Source organism: Panthera leo, chromosome A2, assembly GCF_018350215.1.
Source record: "Panthera leo isolate Ple1 chromosome A2, P.leo_Ple1_pat1.1, whole genome shotgun sequence".
Taxonomy (NCBI): domain Eukaryota; kingdom Metazoa; phylum Chordata; class Mammalia; order Carnivora; family Felidae; genus Panthera; species Panthera leo.
This window is the reverse complement of record NC_056680.1, coordinates 143266091-143278465: the sequence shown is the minus strand read 5'-3', so window position 1 is coordinate 143278465 and position 12375 is coordinate 143266091. Positions and strand designations below refer to the sequence as shown.

Sequence of the window (12375 nt, the reverse complement as noted above, 5' to 3'; positions counted from 1 at the left end):
AGGAGTCAACATGACCACACAGGCAGAGATTGAAGTGATGCGGCCACAAGTCAAGGAATGCGACAGTCACCAGAAGCTGGAAGAGGCAAGGAACAGATTCTCCCCTAGGGCCCTTGGAGGGATCGTGGCCTTGCCAGATTTTGCAATTTTAGCCTCTAGAACTGCGAGAGAACAAATTTCTGATGTTAAGCCACCGAATGTGTGGTAATTTGTTATGACAGCCTCAAGAAACTGCTACAGTCACTTACTAGTTCTGTGATCCTAAGAAAGCTTCTTAAATTCATCTGCAAAATAGAGAACACAATGGCACCCACCACACCTTACGTGTGAGGATTAAATGTGTGAGAACAGTGCCAAGTACCTACAAACTCCCAAGGAGATGCTGCTGACATCATTACGCTTACCGCTATCCAAAGGGAATTAAACAGAAGGGCACAACACAAGAGCCTATCATGGGCCAGTGTACCTGCAGAGGTGAACATTTCTAAGGCTTCTGGTCTGTTTGAACACACAGGAGACTGTGGCTAAAATAGGCACCAAACCACCTTCTCTAAAAGAGGAGGCCATGGGGGGCGTGGGGGGTGGGCGTTGGGAGGTTTCTCCCTTCACTCAGGCCTGGCAGCCCACAAAGAAATCGTAAGCCCCGGTAAACTAGCCTCTGGAGAGGGAAAGTCCCTACTATTTTATAGTTTCTTCTGCCCTTCTCATTAAGCATCTTGTTCTTTGCTCAGGTTTTTGCAAATTGCTCTGGATGGGACCTGTAGAGAAAGTGCTTTTCTGTGCACTTCCTTCTTATTTCCTTAAGGAACAGAGTTCTTGGGGGAAAAGAATAGTGGATTCTGAGGGCACCTGGAAGAGTAGGTAATTCTAGAACAACTGTGTCACCTTGAATCGCCGGGCTCAAGGAATAAAATCCATTTCCGTCACAACTATGGGTAGTAATAACATACCCACAGCTTCACTAAAGGAGCAGTCAAGAAAAACATTATTATTATTATTATTATTATTATTATTATTATTATTATTATTTATTACTATCACAATGGTGACTTTATCCACTAAACAGAAATTTCATGACCTACTGACCCTGAAGGGGTATTTGCATACACGGGTGTGAGTGAGAGATGCAAACGCAGGAGGGAGCGGATAGACAACATGTGTTCATTGCCTTGGGTAGGAGGAGGTGACTATTTCCATACAGACTGTTTCCTACACTATTTTGTTATTGCTGATTCACCAATCAACTGATGTCTTTCCTTCCCTTTGTGGAGGATGATTCCCATGCTATTTTTTTCTTTTCCTTTCTTCTTGTTTCCCAAATACCTTCTCCTCCTCTGTCTGCTCTTGCTCGGTTCCTCACTCACATGGAAGAATAAAAAGTATAAACATGGAAAAAGTGCTTAAGTAGGGTTGGCAGCCCAACAGTATTGAAAACAGGAACCAGGGTTTCAGAGCATATGTGATCTTTCTACCACTGAGGGACCTACCTTAAGGGGCCCAAAAGCCTATCGGGGGCCAAAGTAGTACCCTGCCGAAGACTGCTCACTCCTGGCAAACCCTATGAGGCATTATGGACATCTAGTGGCTGCTCAAGATAATGCCTCAGGGATCCATGTCAGGGTGGGGAGTAGTCTGCTCTGGGATTTACCAGGAGCCCAATTATCCTGGCTGAGTGAGGTAGTCCAGGGTCCTCTTAGAGTCAGTCCCCTGAATGACCATTTCTTTCATTTCTTATTAGGATTCCAAAGTCACTCAGAATGGCAGACTGGCTCTAGTGAAGACCTATCTTTGTCCCAGTCCAACAAGGTCTAAGGATACCACCTGCACATAAGACGACAGAAGACAGGTGTTCGGAAAAATCTTCAAGCCCCAGGCTTAAATGCCAAAACACTGTCGTCCTGATTGAGGGAAGGAGCTCAGAAATGACAGACTCTGGTACTAGTCGTGTGGCTTTATGTAAGTCACTAAGCTTCTCTGAACTTGATTAATGATATTAGTGGGAGGTTGAGTCCAGCTGATCTCCAAAGTATCTTTAATATTCTGTGATCTATGAGCCTTTTCAGTAGCTGGGAAGACAAAGTGTGATCTACTCTGCTCTGGCAATGTAGATCTCTACGTTAAACTAAAGGAAGCGTTCTCTTCAACTTTGTGGCTCATTTCCAAGACTTGGCTACTATCCCAATGGATCAACTTTCTCCACAGAGCTACGTATCTGAGAAGAGGTGGGAATCAGGGACTATGAGAGCCGGAAAGAGCTGGAAGGAACATTCTAGTCTATTTTCTTAAACTGTTTAGAGCTGTTTTAAGATCTGTCACATTGTCTAGTCAGTGGCAGAAAACCCAGAACTCGGGTCTCCCAATCTCAGGGCAGGTACCACGTTGCTGACAAGGGCCTTGCCTCATCACTTCATGACACCAGTCTCTCTCTGAAACCACAAGTGGAAACATTCTCGACTCAGTGTTTCTTCCTTCTCTTCCTCTCACAGTTTAAGCACTCTTCTTCTCTTTGTTTCCTGGTTGCACCATTCCAAACCGAGGAAGCTGTCGGAACCAGGGCCACGAAGAGCAACAGGCGACGGCTAAATGATACGCAGGTTACAGGATTAGAGGTTTCAGCGCCACTCACAGTTCAGAAGGGCCGTGTGCTGCCATGGCCCCACAGCCTCCTCAGTCTAGTCTGTAGCTTCTACGGTGCTCGCTCAGCTCAGCGGGCCTACAGAGGGCAAAGCAGCCCCGTCTAGAACTCCAACACCAACCCTGGCGTGTTCGTGTTCATCCATCACTCGCAAATATTTCCTGGGAGACAACCTCATTACTCAGTACTGGTTTGATGCGAGATAGCCCACCCTTCCATCCACCTACACAGTATGGGGGCATAACCTTTCATTGGCAGTGCCTGGAGTGAACAGATGGGGTCTGAGTTTGCCTACACTGGCAGGAAACCAGTCTGGGCAGAGCCCCTCTTTTGCCTGAGGAGGTAGGGGCAGCCATGTACTCCAGGGTGCTATCAGACTCTGGCCAGGGTGTCCTCTGGCATGCTACGGGCTCAATGCCAGCTGTGGCCAGGAGAGGAACCTCCCACCAGTAAGCTTCTGATTCTCCTCCACAGATCCCTATCAGGATAGGTTTACATTCCCTGGATCTCTAAGGGGGGAGGCCCTGTTTGAAGCTGATGACGTACAGATGAAGCTTTAGTAAAGAGAGCAAAAGGAGCCACTCAAGAGCCCAGATAAAGCCTGTTATCAGGGTTGATCTACCTCCATTTCTCTCATTCTTTCTCTTGATCAGTTATTGTGAGTAAACAAGTTAAAGAATGTATTTTCTCAGCCCCTCCTCCCCCACCCTTCGTTCTATTTCTCTCATATAGCCTTGACTGAACTTTTTAATACAGTCTTTCCCCCAACTTTGCTTCTGCCATTTACTCTCTGCAGTGCAGACACAATGGACATTTCCGTTAGCGATGAAAACACTGGGCTCAGGGTAAGGAGACCAGACTGAAATGTTGGCTCTGTTGCTTTGTGGACGTACCACCTTGAACGTGTTATTTGCCCGCCTGTGCTCAGTACCTCCGTCTGTAAAATGGAGACAACTCTGGCAATTACTTCACTTGATAAACAAAGACTGAACGAGGACAGATCCAGATAGACATCTTTATGTCCACAGCCATCCACCCAAGCATCTATGCTTAGTATGGTAGAGCAGTAGTAGATAAGCATCCTAGTAAATGACTTTTGAAGTACATGAGTGAAACCTGGATTCTCATCCACTGGGAGCAAACTGGGGAATCACTTCCATGCTCAAGTTCCTACACATCTGCCCTCTCCCAGGGTTCACATCTTGGCTCCGCCATTTACTACGTAATTTTAAGGCAGCATATGAACGACTAAAGTTGTTATTTGACTGCAAATGCATGATCAAAAGGTCTTGGTAAACAATGGGGAATCCAGCTTTCCTACAACAGAACTGTTTCCAGGAATTCAAGAACTCCTTGCCCAGGTTACTGGGTAGCAGGCAATCCCGAGATACGAGCGTGGTTGAACTCAGAGCTGAGAAATCCAGGACCTCCTCATTCTTCAGGATTAGCCCACAAGCAGGTGACAGGGGTTTAACAAGCAAGCTTGCCCAGGTGGAGGGGTGGGGGCACACGGAGAAGAGTCTGGAGGCAGCGCCTGAAAAGAAGCAATACTGAGCCAATGCCATATTCTACGGGCTTCCCAGGGCTTAGCCACAGATGGCTCCACCCCCACAAAGCAGAGAAAAGGGCAGTCTTTTTCGGGGGTGGGAAAAGGCTGACCTAGTCCTGTTCTCCTACACTGGGCTGTCAGATGCCCCAGGGTCTCTTCGCCACAAGGAGAAGCAGGTTGCTACGCAGTTCTCACTGAGACCCAGCAACACAGAACAGCTAGTGAAGCCCTCGGGCGGAAGGTTTAAGACCCACCTTTCTCAAGGCTTGGGGAAGAGAAAGGGCGACACTGGGCTGCGAAGAGTGAGAAGCGGTGGCTGCCGCTCGTGAATGAACGGGTTCTCCCCTGGTTTCTGGTAGTTCACCTCAATCTTGCCTGCCGGCTGCTGTGCTGTCCCGGGTCGTCATTCCCCGGGGTCCCCACACTTGGCCTTTCCTTCCACCATTTGCCCTCCCTGCAGCCCTCATCAAGAAAACTACCATTTAAAAGTTAAAACCGAGGAAGGGTGAGAAAATTTGCGAGGGCGGGGGGGGGGGGGCGCAGGACGAATGTGCATCTGTGCGGCAGCGCGGGGCGGCCCGCGGAGCCCAGGCTCTCGGTCTTCTGGCTCCAAGAGGCCCCAGCCGCCCCCGCGTCCCCACCGTGCATCTCCGAACTCCGCGTATGCTGCCCGGGCCGCGCGCGGCCAGGCGCCCCGTCAGCAGTCGGCGGGGGTGAGGATGACGCGGACCGGGCGGGAGGCCGGCCAACTGCAGCAACCCCGCCGCGCCACCCGCTTCCCGGGCCCCGGAGCCCACCGCGTCCGGAGCCGGAGGGGGCCCGGCGCCCGGGGGCGGGGCGGGGCACGGACCGCGGTCTCTCCCGCAGCAGCCCCGCCGCTCCAGCCTATCAGCGGCCACCCGGCGGCTCCCTCGGCTGGACCAAAATAGCTGCGAACGCCTGCGACTTGCGCGCGGCCCCTCACTTGACGCTCACTCCGGCTCGTTCGCCCGCTCCGCTCCCCTCGCCTAAAGGGGGCGGGGAGGAAGCGCCGGGGAGGGGGGTGGGGGGTGGGGGAGAGAGAGGAAGCAGGAAGGAAGGAAGGAAGGAAGGGAGGAAGGAAGGAAGGAAGGGAGGGAGGGAGTCGGACGGAGGCGCGGAGCTCGGGGCTGCGCGGCGCTGGAAGGCGCCGGCGTTAACCCCTCGAGGGCAGGCGGCGGAGGGGGAGCGGTGTTAATACATAAGAGCACTGCATCACGCTAATCTTCTCCCCAGAACAGTATGCGTCAGCAGTACATTCACGTTCTGACTGAAGGACAAAAGGATGAGAGAGCAGTCTGCGTGGCTGCTGCCTGCAACACCGCGAGCCCGGCGCGAGGAGGAGACGGTGGGCGCCGAGCGCAGGGGCCCCGCTGCTGCTGCTGCCGCCGCCGCCGCCGCTAGCCAGCGCGGACCATGTTCTCGGGCTCCGGAGCGTTCCCCGCAGCCGCGACCCCCGCTGCTCACGCCACCGCCGGCGCTCGGGCCGCTGCAGCAGTCCGCGGGCGGCGCAGCCACTGAAGGCGCCGCGAGCCAAAGCCCGGAACTCGCTCCCTCCGCACAAAGCCAGAGCCGGCGGCGCGCCGGGGGCCCGGCTGCGGCGGGCGGCGGCGGGCGGTTGCGCGCCACCGGGGGCTGCGGCCGCCGCCGCCGCCGCCGGACCCGCGCCCGCCCCCGGACTCCCTGAAGGGGCCTGCGGTGCGGGCGCGACCCGGCCGCCGCGCGCTTCTCCGGCCGGCGGACCTGGTCCCGGCGCTGCCTCCACGCCGCTGACCCTCAGGGGGCTGGACGGACTGCTGCTCCTCGCGCCGGCAGACGGCGGGCTGGGAAACTAAGCCCAGTTTTGGTCTTTTTAACCCTTGAGAGAAGAGGCGAGCAAAGAAGGGGGTGTGTGTCTGGGGAGGGCGAAGGAGCCGCGAACACCTCCTCTTAACTCTCGCAGCCCCGCGGGCGAACGACTGCATCAGCTGCCTCCGGCCGGAACCGCCGACACAAGGAGAGGGGGCAGCGCAGCAGCGAGCGAGCGAGCGAGCGAGCGAGCGAACGCGGCCTGGGAGGCTTCGGGGCGCCCCCTCACCCCCGCCGGGTGGCAGCCGCGGGAGCGGGCTGGGGGCGCCGGAGGCACGCTCCGGCGATGAAGCGGCTTCCCCCGTGGCTGGTGCGAGCCGGTGCCAGGGTCCAAGGACAAAGCAGGGAAGCGCTGGTGGCGCCGCTCCTCGCGCTGAGGGGGGGGCATGCACCTGCATAGCCCGCCGGGCCTCGGCTCTCCCCGGCGCGCCTCAACTCCGCTGCTTCGCCGTAGCCTGCTCCGGATTTACTAGAAGCCATTTTGTCTCCCCCACCCCTCCCCTCCCCTCCCCTCCCCTCCGCCCTCCCCGCCCCCTCCACTCCCCCCCTCCCCCCGTTTTGTTAATTAAAACTAAGAAGTAAGAATGGCAACGACGTGGCCGGCTCCCGTGGAGAACGCTTAAGGACACCACGCCAATTCCTTCCTTCCGAGGTAGGTGACAGCGACTCACTGGGTGGGGATGGTTGCCGCGGGGGAGAGAAAGTCTCGGCTTTCCGAGGGCTTGCCTTGAGGGGGGCTGGAGACAGGGGCCACGCTTTAGTTGGGCATGCTTTTATTCCGCCGGTCCGCTCCGTCTCTCTAATCGCCCCCTCCCCACCTCCTTCTCCAGATGGAAAGAGGAGCTCCTAGCTCATTTAAGCCGGGGTAGGGCTGGTTCTCCTTTCCGAGCCAAAATCCCAGGCGATGGTGAATTATGAACGTGCCACACCATGAAGCTCTTGTGGCAGGTAACTGTGCACCACACCTGGAATGCCGTCCTGCTCCCCGTCGTCTACCTCACGGCGCAAGTGTGGATTCTGTGTGCAGCCATCGCCGCTGCCGCCTCCGCCGGGCCCCAGAACTGCCCATCCGTTTGCTCGTGCAGTAACCAGTTCAGCAAGGTGGTGTGCACCCGTCGGGGCCTCTCCGAGGTCCCTCAGGGTATTCCCTCCAACACCCGGTACCTCAACCTCATGGAAAACAATATCCAGATGATCCAGGCCGACACCTTTCGCCACCTCCACCACCTGGAGGTCCTGCAGCTGGGCAGGAACTCCATCCGGCAGATCGAGGTGGGGGCCTTCAACGGCCTGGCCAGCCTCAACACCCTGGAGCTGTTTGACAACTGGCTGACAGTCATCCCCAGCGGGGCCTTTGAGTACCTGTCCAAGCTGCGGGAGCTCTGGCTTCGCAACAACCCCATAGAAAGCATCCCCTCTTACGCCTTCAACCGGGTGCCCTCCCTCATGCGCTTGGACTTGGGGGAGCTCAAGAAGCTGGAGTACATCTCTGAGGGCGCTTTTGAGGGACTGTTCAACCTCAAGTACCTGAACCTGGGCATGTGCAACATTAAAGATATGCCCAATCTGACCCCCCTGGTGGGGCTGGAGGAGCTGGAGATGTCAGGGAACCACTTCCCTGAGATCAGGCCTGGCTCCTTCCACGGCCTCAGCTCCCTCAAGAAGCTATGGGTCATGAACTCACAGGTCAGCCTGATTGAGCGGAACGCTTTTGATGGGCTGGCCTCACTTGTGGAACTCAACCTGGCCCACAATAACCTCTCTTCTTTGCCCCATGACCTCTTCACCCCACTGAGGTACCTTGTGGAGTTGCACCTACACCACAATCCTTGGAACTGCGATTGTGACATTCTGTGGCTAGCCTGGTGGCTTCGGGAGTACATACCCACCAATTCTACCTGCTGCGGCCGCTGTCATGCTCCCCTGCACATGCGTGGCCGCTACCTGGTGGAGGTGGACCAGGCCTCCTTCCAGTGCTCTGCCCCCTTCATCATGGATGCCCCTCGGGATCTCAACATCTCCGAGGGTCGGATGGTGGAACTTAAGTGTCGGACTCCCCCGATGTCCTCCGTGAAGTGGCTGCTGCCCAATGGGACAGTGCTCAGCCACGCCTCCCGCCACCCAAGGATCTCTGTCCTCAACGACGGCACCTTGAACTTTTCCCACGTGCTGCTCTCAGACACCGGGGTATACACTTGCATGGTGACCAACGTGGCAGGCAACTCCAACGCCTCGGCCTACCTCAACGTGAGCACGGCCGAGCTCAACACCTCCAACTACAGCTTCTTCACCACAGTCACAGTGGAGACCACTGAGATCTCACCTGAGGATACGACGCGCAAGTACAAGCCTGTTCCTACGACGTCCACTGGTTATCAGCCGGCATATACCACCTCCACCACGGTGCTCATTCAGACCACCCGTGTGCCCAAGCAGGTACCCGCGACAGACACCAATGATAAGATGCAGACCAGCCTGGATGAAGTCATGAAGACCACCAAGATCATCATCGGCTGCTTTGTGGCAGTGACTCTGCTAGCTGCCGCCATGTTGATTGTCTTCTACAAACTTCGTAAGCGGCACCAGCAGAGGAGTACAGTCACAGCCGCCCGGACAGTTGAGATCATCCAGGTGGACGAAGACATCCCAGCGGCGGCGTCTGCGGCAGCAACAGCAGCTCCGTCCGGTGTATCAGGTGAGGGGGCAGTAGTGCTGCCCACAATTCATGACCATATTAACTACAACACCTACAAACCAGCACATGGGGCCCACTGGACAGAAAACAGCCTGGGGAACTCTCTGCACCCCGCAGTCACCACAATCTCTGAACCTTATATAATTCAGACCCATACTAAGGACAAGGTACAGGAAACTCAAATATGACTCCCCTCCCCCCAAAAACTTACAAAATGCAATAGAATGCACACACACACACACACACACACACACACATACACACACACACACAAGACAGCAACTTTTGTACAGAGTGGGGAGAGACTTTTTCTTGTATATGCTTCTATATTAAATCTACGGGCTGGTAAAAGAAACAGATTATATTAAAATTTAAAAACAAAAATTCAAAACAAAACTATTTTCTAACTTGTAAGTTCTATTTAAAGGGGGGAGTGGGGTTCTTGGGAACGTTGTGGGGTAGAAGCCACAAGTCAACTTGCTATGATGCCAGAAGGGATTTCTGATACCAGGCTGAAACTCCTAAGATAAACTTAAACAACAACAAATATCCCTAAAGAGGTAGGGTGTGGGCTGCTGAGGGGTGGGGTGGGGGTGGGGGTAGACTGTCATTTTTTAGAAGATGCTTCACAGCATACAGGAATACCCATTTCTATAGACACCTTTCTTAAGCTGAGAGCTGTCTTTGCAAATTTATTTTAAAAAGAGATACAAAAAAAAGCACCGAGAATTTGTACTGTGCTGAAGTGTTGAGAGGCAATAATTTTTTTTTTTCTTCAGAGGCCAAGGGGAAGATAGATCTGTAAATGTATTTTAAACAGGAAAACCACCAAAATTTAAATGACTCCTTAAAGGGGCTCGGTCTTTCCGTCTGTCCATGTGCACAAGGCTCCTTGGTTTGTGCACTGGGACACGCGCGTGCCCCGCCTGACAGCGCGCCTCGGGAAGGAGCAGAGAAGGAAGGGGGCTGGCGTAGCTCTCAGTCAAATGCTTTCACATTGCACCAGATTCCTGCAGATGGGTTTAACCCACTCTCTGCAGGGCATGTGTCTATTCAGGGTTTCCCTTGAGGGGGAGGAGGCCCCCCCCCAAGGGGGTGCGGCCACAGAGGGGGGGTGGGAAGGGAGAGCAGAAGCAGAGAGAATGTATTCACAGGAGGCCATAAATTAGCATGGTGCCATGTCCACCTGTTGTTCCCGGTATCTGACAAATGATTGTAGACAATGATGGCATTTTATGATTTTTTATAAAGGTTTTGTTTGTTTTAAGGTGGAGAAGGAGGAGAGGCTGGGATTGGGGAGCTTGGGGGAGTGGAAGCTTTTCTCATGCTTGTGATTTGGTGACTATTCTAAATGCTGATTCATTAGGGATTATTACAGCTGATGTCAACTGGTTGTGGTGATGGGGTGGGGGCAGAACATGAGTGGAGAGAGAAAAAGGGCACAGGCTCATTTCAAGTACAATGAAGCCTTTACTAAACAGGATGGTTCACAAAAAAGATGTGAATCCACAGTTAAAACAAAAGTGATATACATGCACACAAGAAGTGAGTTCTGCAAGGAGTCCTGTGGAACGTGGCACAGTGGGGGGAAGGCTTCCCTCTCCCAGGCCGACCTCAGGAGGAGGTGGAGGAGAAAGGGTGGGCGTGGGCGGGGAAGGCAGAGATCTCTGTTATTCTGGTCCATTTAATGCTGTAACTTCTTTCATTTATTATTTTAGCTTTAAAAAGAAATAAAGGGTTCAGATTTGAAAGGGGTGGGATGGGTGGGTGGGGGGAATGCCAACAAAAGAACACTGATTGTAATGTGAGAAAAGTGTATTTTTGTATTTTAATAAATATTGTTCAATTTTTAATCCAATGTCCCCAAAGGGTTAAATTGAATAAGGTCCTATAGATCCTTATAAGCATTAACCAAGTCATTTCTATTTAAAGAAAAAAAGGCAAAGGGAGGGGAGACGTAAGGTGGGAGGGGAAGACAATGTTAAATTTCTTTCAAGTATGGGAAAATGCTAAAGCTGTCAACAGTCTTTCCTTAGCTTAAATAAAAAGCACCCCAATTCTAGTGCACCTTCCAAAAGCTAAGTGTGTTAGTCCCTGGCTTTGTTGGGGGTAGAACCAAATTCCTGATGCCCTGGAAAAGCAGGGGAAATGGGTCAGCCTCAGCTCCTGGGACCAGGCCAGAAGTTAAATGCCACCTCAGCAGAAGCTGCTGGTCAGGCAGCACCAGCTCTATCTACCCAGAGACCCTGGGGGACCTGGATTTAAGAGGTCTGCAATAATGCTGTTTGGCTTAAACTTCCCACAGGCAGCGTTCCTTCTGTTCTCTGGGTGCTGAATAGTCAAACATGTCTCGGTGGTGGTGGGTGTCTGTCTCCTGATGCTTACCGAGTACTGACGTCCAGGGAGGCTGCATGAACCGGGACCCTGCGTCTCCTCAGCGTTTTTATACTAATGCAGGGAATCGGGACTGAGTGGGTGTGATCTCCCTGGCACTGAACAGGGAGAGAGGCAGGCAGCACTTTGCAGCAGTTGGCTAAGAAAAGGGCCAATTCTTAATCCCCTGGGTAGATATGTGTCCTTTCTGGGTCTCAGTGTTTGTGGTAGCATGCGTGCATGCATGGCACACCTTTAGAAACTGTCACTCACATTTCCAGGCTCCAAATACACGTTCCCTCTGGCTCTCCTTTTACCGCCGTAGCTACCCCCGATAACACGAGAAAACTGCAGCAGAGTAAAGGGTGGGACTTGGCCAGGACCAGCTGAAAAAGCAAGAAATTATCCCTTTCCCAGCACCACAAGACAACTCAGGCTGTTCAGAACAGCTTCCTGGGTACACATTCATTGGCAACTGTGGACAAAGTGGCTGCTTCAGAAACAGAGGATGTGGGGCCAGGTTTCCTAACCTTTTTTGGCAGCTATTTGGATAGTTAGGGATTGTACAGTCGCTCTGGAATGATGAAGGGTCTGTGGCTGAACCAGAGGTCTGAGGGGAGGGGTACAGAAATGGTCCTAAAACATTCCTGGGGAAGAGTCCTAAGAACAAACATTGTCCTGGGGGCTGAGTGTGTTGCCATCTTGGGATCTGAGGGAGAAGCGCTTTCCAGAAGAAACCTGAAAGGAGGTGGGGGAGACTGAGATCTGGTTCTTGGGTTTAAGTGTCCTTAGGGCTGCAAGGGTAGTTCCTTTCTGCTCTGGGCCCACTCTTTGAGCTGGGCAACGTTTCAGCTTTTACAGCAGCAAACCTCCATTGCCGTAATGGTGGGTATTGCCTCCTTTGTAGCAGGCACCTGGGACAGCTTTTCAGAGAGGAGTCCCATGAGCACCGAAAGTGCAGGCTTTCATGCTGTGTTGGTGACTCATCCTCAGGCCTGATGGCCAAGCTATGGGACATGGGTTGGTAGCTCTTCAGGGGAGTAGTTTGTAGCAACACATTAGAGGGAAAGACTGCTGCTGATTATATGGAGTTAAAGAATTTTCTAAGGGCCATGAAAGATCATTTAGTCTAATCCTTTTACATTTTATGGTCAAGGAAACAGCACCAGAGAAACTGAAAGATCTCTCCAAGGTCACACTGCTAGTCAGTGGAAGAGGTGGCACTGAAACCAAGATCTCTGGACTCCCAAGTCAAAT

The 12375-nt window shown here is 53.1% G+C and overlaps 2 protein-coding genes across 3 annotated transcripts in view; one reads left to right on the top strand and one right to left on the bottom strand.

The window, feature by feature from the left end:
* Window positions 1-12375, bottom strand: part of SND1 (staphylococcal nuclease and tudor domain containing 1) — a 423196-nt gene that overhangs the window by 52526 nt on the left and 358295 nt on the right. The window lies entirely within an intron of this gene.
* Window positions 6635-9310, top strand: LRRC4 (leucine rich repeat containing 4). Its single transcript, XM_042923848.1, has 2 exons — window positions 6635-6702; window positions 6881-9310. Exon 2 carries the CDS (start codon window positions 6981-6983, stop codon window positions 8931-8933), a length of 1953 nt encoding a protein of 650 aa, XP_042779782.1. The 5' UTR covers window positions 6635-6702; window positions 6881-6980; the 3' UTR covers window positions 8934-9310.